General features: G+C 41.7%; 1 protein-coding gene across 1 annotated transcript; it reads left to right on the top strand.

The window, feature by feature from the left end:
- Positions 1 to 3,928: 3,928 nt before the first annotated feature.
- On the top strand, positions 3,929 to 4,867 carry LOC124238969 (olfactory receptor 2D2-like). Its single transcript, XM_046660244.1, has one exon. The coding sequence runs from the start codon at positions 3,929 to 3,931 to the stop codon at positions 4,865 to 4,867; it is 939 nt and encodes a 312-aa protein (XP_046516200.1).
- Positions 4,868 to 7,952: the final 3,085 nt, after the last annotated feature.

Genomic DNA, 7,952 nt, shown 5'->3' with positions numbered 1-7,952 from the left:
ACAGAATGTAGTTGGCACCATCAGGTTCCCTGCGTCCCTAAGTCCCATTTCCTGGCTCATGGCTCATCTCTGAGATCAGCAACTGACAGTGTAAGAGCCTAGACTAGGTGTCAAGCCACTTGGGTGCTCACTTCACTTCAGACACTCTTGCTGTGTGACCTTAGAGCAGTAGCTTCCTTTGATAAAATGGGCTTTGATAAAATGAGTGGTTATCAAATTGAGCTTCAAAGAGCCTTTATCTAGTAATAGCAGCCTCAGGGAGCCACGTGTGTCTGAGTGAGGAGGGTGTGAGTGGAGTGGGTTCTAAGCTCCTGCAGGAGTCTGCCTTTGACAAAAGGTTCAAGGGTTTTTAAAAACCTGACAATGTATAACTCTGAAACTGTAAGACTCCATTCTTGCTCTCCAACACCCACCCAGTCCAACGCCCATTTCCAGTTCTCTTCTCAGGGAGCAGGCCGTCTAGAGGATGGTGTCCCCTCAGTCATGCATGCCTCCCCTCCTATTTCGGCCTTGAAAGTCCTCCTTGGAGGACGTGTAACCACGGTCTAGCCCAGGCACCTAGGGAGGGGTGGGATTGGGGGCACTGGCACCCATTGTTCTATCTCTGCAGCCCCACCCCTGACCCCATTCACCTCCCAATCTAGGCATAAATAGAAAAGTGTTGACTGTCCATCCTAGAGGATCCATTACAGATTATCCCCACCCTTGTTCTACAGATGAGATCACGAGAGCCAAGGAGGTTGGCTGACTTCCCAAAGCCATACAGCAAACTGTGTTCCCATGAGCACAAACTCGGGATGGGGCTCAGGTCTGGAATGGGAGTCAGGTGCTGGGATGGGTGTCTGGTGCCCCGATTCAGGTCATGCTGCCTCATGCTATGATGGCCCAAGGTCTAGCCCCACTTCTCTGTGGTTTTCCAGTCCCAGAGGTCTATCGGCCTCAGGAATCAAGAATCTAAGCTCATCCCCTTTTTCTTTACCATCACATTCTTCCCCTCTGTGAGCTACTCTGGTTCCATCCTGGATTAAGTCATTCTGGTTCGAGTTACCATTCTGTCTCCTAACTTAACTTCTCCACATACGTGGAGTCAGCCTAGGTTGTCACCTTTCAGGTAATCTCCTACCCAAAACACTTTTACCTGATGCCTAACCCAGAAATGTGTTTTCATTAAAATACAGAAGCTGATCCCACGTGCAGCTCAGTGGATGAGCTGAGCTGGGACAATAGGAGAAGCTCCTCGTTCCATTTTCCTCTGGGCTTCTCTAGGTCCAACGTTTTTTTTCGTCTTTGATCTTCCTCTCTCCTAGCCACCCTTTTATCTAATTAGTCTACATAAAGATACCAAATCCCTACACGTTCCATCTTCAAAGTATCATTTTGAACTTTATTCCTTCTTATAAAACTGACTCATTTATTGTGGAAAATTTGGAAAGTTCAGAGAACTTTTACAAATAACTATCACCTACAAATACAATCATCAGAAATGTCCACTGTTGACATTTTGGTGTGTTCCTTTCTAATTTTTGTCTAGGCATATAAATCTTTATACTATTAGGATTAGTTTATACATAGTTTCATATTCTGCTTTCTTACATACCAATCTATTGGAGCATTTCCCCACAATGTGAAGTACTCTCCAAAATATGATTTTAAAGGCTATAAGGTATTCACCATATCAATATACCATAATTTATTTAACAAGTCTCCTGATTTAGGACATTTAAGTTGTTTCTGGTTTTCCCTGTTAGAAATAATATTGCAGTGAACATTCTTGATGAAAACCCCTCCCCATTCTCTGATGTTTTTCCCTATGCAAAATTCTGAAAACTGAATTTACATACTGCCAAATTTTCCTTCAGAAAGACTATAGTAATTTATTTCCCATAGCAATATATGACAATTCCTTTTCGACAGTAAACTGGCCAATATCAGGCATTATCATTTTAAGAGAATTTTTTCCCTGTTGCATAGGTTAAAAACTATTATCCCATTGTTGGTTTAACTGGTAATCGTTAATTATTATAGGCTTAAACTTTTTTGTGAGTTCATTGCCATTTGAATCTCTTTTTGTCAATTGATTACTCATATCTCCTTCTTGGTGGTTAGTGTTTTTCTTTATGTTTAGCATATAAAGATATCTTTTATTTTTATTTATATCTTATATTTACTTAGTGTATAAAGATATCTTTTACACTAATGACATTAATCACTTGTCTTCCACATATATTATAATCATCATTAGTTTTTTAACTTAGAGAAAATTTTCTTTTTTATATCACCAAAAATATTCATCTTTTCCTTTATTATTTCTTTGTTTTTATGCTCACGTGAAAGGAAAAAAATAATGACATTTCAGCAGAAGGAATGTGAGCAACTTTGGCATAATATGGACATAGGGAAATGGAGAGAAAGCCAACTTTCTCTGCACAGTTGAGCAGATCAGTGGTTCTCAATGTGTGGTCCCAAAGGCAGGCAGTATCTGCATTACCTGGGAACTTGTTAGAAATGCAAATTCTCAGATTCCATGCCAGACCTACTGAACTAGAACTCTGGGTGTGAGGCGCAGCAACACCTGACAAGCCCTCCAGGTGATTCTGATGCAGGATGAAGCTTGAAATGACTGAGAGAGGAATTGGGGTTGGTGGCTGGCTGCCCAGGTGAGAAGAATGAGGAGTCCTAGAACAGGGAGACAAGGGGAGATGGGAGGGGGGTCCAGGAAGGAGAGTAGACACCAGTAATATGACAGCTGGCTGGGAACCAGAGAGAAAACATTGCTTCAGAGATAGCTTAGGGACTTGAGAGTCCCTAAAATACTTGGTTTTCATGGTGTTCTGTTCTGTGCTGCCTTGTGAGTTATCATACCTTCAGGACAAGTCTTAGAAATATCAACCTTGTTTGGGGGAGTTTTGGGGCATAAAGGAGAAAGAGAATAGGGATGAAGCATTGAAGAGGTCAGTCCACTCACAAGGCAAGGCAGTGAGCGAGGTCAAGGAAAGTGATTAGGATGCCCAAGGACCCTCAAAACTATTGGGGAAGCTATTGGACTTCTTGCAGGAGCCTGATGAGGAGCTATGATGCTTTATTTGGATATTAAAGGGAAAAGGGACATCCCCATGAGGCTGAAGGACTTGAAACATTCAGGTTATGCTTCAAAAGCCTTTCTCTGTCCCACTGTAAAATAAATATTCACCTATATATTTTCCCCTAGGCTGCATTATAGTTTTATTTTTTGCACTTAACTCTAACATATTTAGAATTTACCTTAGCAGACAGTGTAAAGTCACTTTTCGACCCAGATTATTTATAACACTTCCTTGCCCCTCTGATTTATAATATATAGTAAACATTTGGCAAAAATATGTTGAATGAATGACATAATTGATGAATATGAGTGAAGTCTCATCCACCAGAAAAAGCTAAAGCTTAAATCTTAAGTCTAACTTTTATCATACATAGGATTGTTTTAATCCCCAATCTAACCTTCATCCTAATCCTAACAGTGATAAAAACCTGAACCCAAATAATTAATGTAACAACCCTAAACCTAATCCTAATCTTAAAAGAATACTTAGCAACCTCTGTTGTCCCAAGACAAAACAGAAAATGGGGTGAATAATAGAGAGAAAAGCGAGGCTGTGTTAGGAGGAGGAACAGGCACCTACAGGCCAGGATGGCACACAGGACACAGCACTTCCCTGACTCGGCCTTCCCCATTTCCACCACCATGACCCTCCAGTAAATCCTGAACCAAACCCCAATACCACTCAAACTACTTTGGGGACACATGCCTGGTGCCTCCATCCACCAATTCAAACTTTCTGTTAGGAAATATAAAGGAAACAATGGGTGTGAAAATTCCTTACATGCCCTTGGCACAGACCCTCAGTAAATTACCTACCCCCAAAACTCTTTAAACAGGTAGATCACAATGAAGGAGCTCAACCAGTCCACAGTGACAGAATTCATTCTCTTGGGCTTTGTCCCCAACTGCAGGGCCAATCCTCTGCTCTTCACCTTCTTTCTAGTCTTTTACCTGATGATCCTTGTGAGCAACAGCCTCCTCATCACCCTCATCCACCAGGACTCTCACCTCCACACGCCCATGTACTTTTTCATCAGTGTCCTCTCCGTGCTGGACGTGTGCTACACCACCACTACTGTGCCTCAGATGCTCGTGCATATTCTCAGCAAGAAGAGGGCCATCTCTTTTGCTAGATGTGTGGCCCAGATGTACACCTGCCTCCTCTTTGGGATCACTGAGTCCTGGCTTTTCTCCATCATGTCCGTGGACAGGTACATGGCCATCTGCCACCCTCTCCGATATAAAGTCATCATGAGCCGCTGGGCGTGCCTCCTCATGGTGGGCATCTGTGCAGCCTATGGTGTGGTGGGTGGCCTATGTGATACCTTCTTTGCTATGCGCTTGCCCTATTGTGGTCCTAATGAAATTGACCACTACTTTTGTGAGGTTCCTGCCATTCTGAAGCTGGCCTGTGCAGACACATCCCTCAATGACTTGGTAGACTTCATTGTAGGGTTCAATGTCATCGTGGTCCCACTCTCCCTGGTTGTTGTTGTCTATGTCAACATCTTTGCCAACATCATGAAGATCCGCTCAGCTCAGGGACGGATCAAGGCCTTCTCCACCTGTGCCTCCCACATCACCGTGGTCACCATCTTCGCCATTCCCTGCAGCATCATGTACATGAGCCCTGGCTCTGACCCCTTGTCAAACAGTGGCAAGAAAATGGCCCTTTTCTATAACGTCGCCACAGCCTTCCTCAACCCTGTCATCTACAGTCTGAGGAACAAGGATGTCAAAAAGGCTTTCCTCAAATTGATGGGACAGGGCAGAGTGAGATTTTAAAGCTGAAGACCTGGGGAGCTGAACAAAGCAGGACTCACCCTCACCAACTCCCTGAGGTGTTGATTCCATAAAGCTGGAAGAGCGAATTCCATAATGCCTACTCTTCACCCTCGCCCCGTGGGAGGCAACAGGGTGCTTGGACCACTGCAGTGTCTCTGGTGATGTGGTTGGAACAGAGACAATTGTGAAGATCCAGCACACTGGTCAAGGGCCTGGACTTAGTGCCAGACAGAACAGGAGGAGAGACTTGCTTTTTCCAATTACTAGAAACTGTGAATTTCTGCAAGTCATTTTACTACTTTCAGGAGTAAAGTACTTTAAGTATCTCTTCCTTACAGGGAAGTTGTAGTGATTAAATATGACAATATATGAAAAGTGCTTAGTATAGAGCCCAGCATATAGTAATCTTTCAACAAACGTTAGTTTTAATTTTTAAAATTTATTACTGAGGGATGAACTATCCACCAGGAATCAGTCATGATCATCCCAGGCTGTGGAAGTGACAGGAGCCCTAGAGAGTAAAGGAAAAAAAGGGAGGGAAGGTGGAAGAAGTAGAGACTCAAAAATTGAAAAGTGGAGAATCTCAGGGTGAGAAAGAGACTTGAGAAGGAGGAAATGAACCTGCATCCACCCATCTGGCAACTGTGTCAGTTAGAGCCCCTGAGGTCGATTGAAATTATCCTGGGAAGGGGAAGAATACTGTTTTATGACCATTCATTTCTGTTCTTTTGTATTTTTATACCTCTTGATTTCCCTTTTCTCCTTGTTTCTAATAAAGTTCATTTTGGAAAACTATATCCTGTCTTGGCTGATCTCAAGAAAAGGAGACTCTGTCCACTTAAGGACAAGCGAAATTAGAGAGGGACAGTGGGCTTAATGTTACCCCAGATGCAAAATTTAGGGAGTCCAGGGAGAGATTATAAACTCATTGGGGAGGTTTTTGCTCTATTCCCTCTTGCCTGGAGGGACCTTCCCTGAAAATCCACTTATTCCTCACAGAAGCTTTACAAACGTAAATTGTTTTTTCCCAGGCTTCCCCAGTCTGCACAGTCACGGTACTGGGCATCACTCGTATTTACTGGCTTTCACCTCTGCTTGTTGCCGCAGAAACTCCAGCACCCAACAAAGCAATCCCATTAGGTTCTAGAGACACATTCCACAAGCTAACATGCAACCCTCTTGGGTTCTTCTTTCAGCCCCTTTGCTGATGTACATTGCTTGTGAAACTCCTTGCAAAAACATCAGCTGGGCTCGGCGGAAAATTTTAACAGGAATGCCTGTGCCCTCCCTGAGAGGCCAGGGTGCAGGTTCACAATGTCCTCAAAGGTGCTACCTTGCCCCACCACCCAGGAGCCAGATGTTGCATAAAACATGAAGCAAAATTAAAGGCAAATAACAAAACAGGGCATATAATTGCAACACTTACAGACCCGTGGATAACACTATTAACATAGAAAAAGCTCTTGCAAATTGGTAAGAAAAATACAAACACCCCCAGCAAACTGGGAAAGGATATGAACAATTCCTAAAAAAAGAAATCCAAATCATCAGTAAACATATGGGAAAACCCCACCACAGTAGGCACCAAAGAAATGCAAGTTAAAATACCATTGAGATGTCACTTTTTCACCTTTGAAACCGACAAAAAGTTTTTAAACAATAAAATCAGAGGAATCCAGAATACAATGAAACATAGATTTTATACATGCTAGTGGGAGTATAAATTGATTTTTTTCTCCACTGGTCCCATAAAATTTTTTTTCAATTATATTATTGTGATCATAGTGGTTTATAACATTGTGCAATTTCAGTTGTACATTATGATTTATCAGTTTCTGTATAGACTGTATTGTGCTCACCACCAATAGTCTAATTTTTATCTGTCAGCATACACATGTGCCCCTTTACTCCTTTTGTCCTCCCCCCCCCAGCCTCCTTCCCTTCTGGTAACCACTAATCTGTGCTTTTTATCCATATGTTTGTTTATCTTCCACATGTGAGTGAAATCATGCAGTATTTGTCTTTCTCTGACTTATTTTGCTTAACATAATACCCTCAAGGTCCATCCATGTTGTTGCAAATGGGACAGTTTGTCTTTCTTTATGGCTGAGTAATATTCCATTTTGTATATCTATCGTATCTTCTTTATCAATTCATCTGTTGATGGGCATTTGGTTTGCTTCCATGTCTTGGCTATTGTGATAATGCTGCCATGAACATAGGGGTGCATAAATCTCTTTGAATTGTTGATTTCAAGTTCTTTGGATAAATACCCAGTAGTGGGATAGCTGGGTTGTATGGTATTTCAACTTTTAATTTTTTGAGAAATCTCCATACTGTTTTCCATAGTGGATACACCAGTTTACATTCCCACCAGCAGTGTATGAGGGTTCCCTTTTCTCCACATCTTCAACATTTCTCATTTTTTGTCTTGGTAATTATAGCCATTCTGACGGGTGTAGGGTGATATTTCATTGTAGTTTTGATTTGCATTTCCCTAATAATTAGCAATGTTGAACATCTTTTCACGTGCCTGTTGGCCATCTGTGTATCTTCTTTGGAATAATATCTCTTCAGATCCTCTGCCCGTTTTTTTGATTTGGTTGTTCATTCTTTTGTTTTTGAGTTGTGTGAGTTTTCTATATACTTTGGAAATTAACCCCTTGTCAGATACATGATTTACAAATATTTTCTCCCAGTTGGTGAGTTGTCTTTTCATTTTGTTCATGGTTTCCTTAGCCTTGCAGAAGCTTTTTAGTCTGATGTAGTCCAATTTGTTTATTTTTTCTTTTGTTTCCCTTGCTTGAGTAGACATGGTATTCAAAAAGATGCTACTAAGACCGATGTCAAAGAGTGTACTGCCTATATTTTCTTCTAGGAGTTTTATGGTTTCAGGTCTTACATTCAAGTCTTTAATCCATTTTGAGTTAATTTTTATGTATGGCAAAGATAATGGTCTACTTTCATTCTTCTGCATGTGGCTGTCCAGTTTTCCCAAAACCGTTTATTAAAGAGAATTTCCTTTCTCCATTGTATGTTCTTGCCTCCTCTGTCAAAGATCAACTGTCCGTAGATGTGTGGTTTT

The sequence above is a fragment of the Equus quagga genome, chromosome 5 (assembly GCF_021613505.1).
Source record: "Equus quagga isolate Etosha38 chromosome 5, UCLA_HA_Equagga_1.0, whole genome shotgun sequence".
Classification (NCBI taxonomy): Eukaryota; Metazoa; Chordata; class Mammalia; order Perissodactyla; family Equidae; genus Equus; species Equus quagga.
Note: the sequence above shows the minus strand (reverse complement) of the source record. Positions and strands in the feature narration are given on the sequence as shown.

What these genes read in the sequence shown, in the direction of transcription:
- LOC124238969 (XM_046660244.1), top strand. Translation starts at nt 3,929, where the DNA reads ATGAAGGAGCTCAACCAGTCCACAGTGACAGAATTCATTCTCTTGGGC.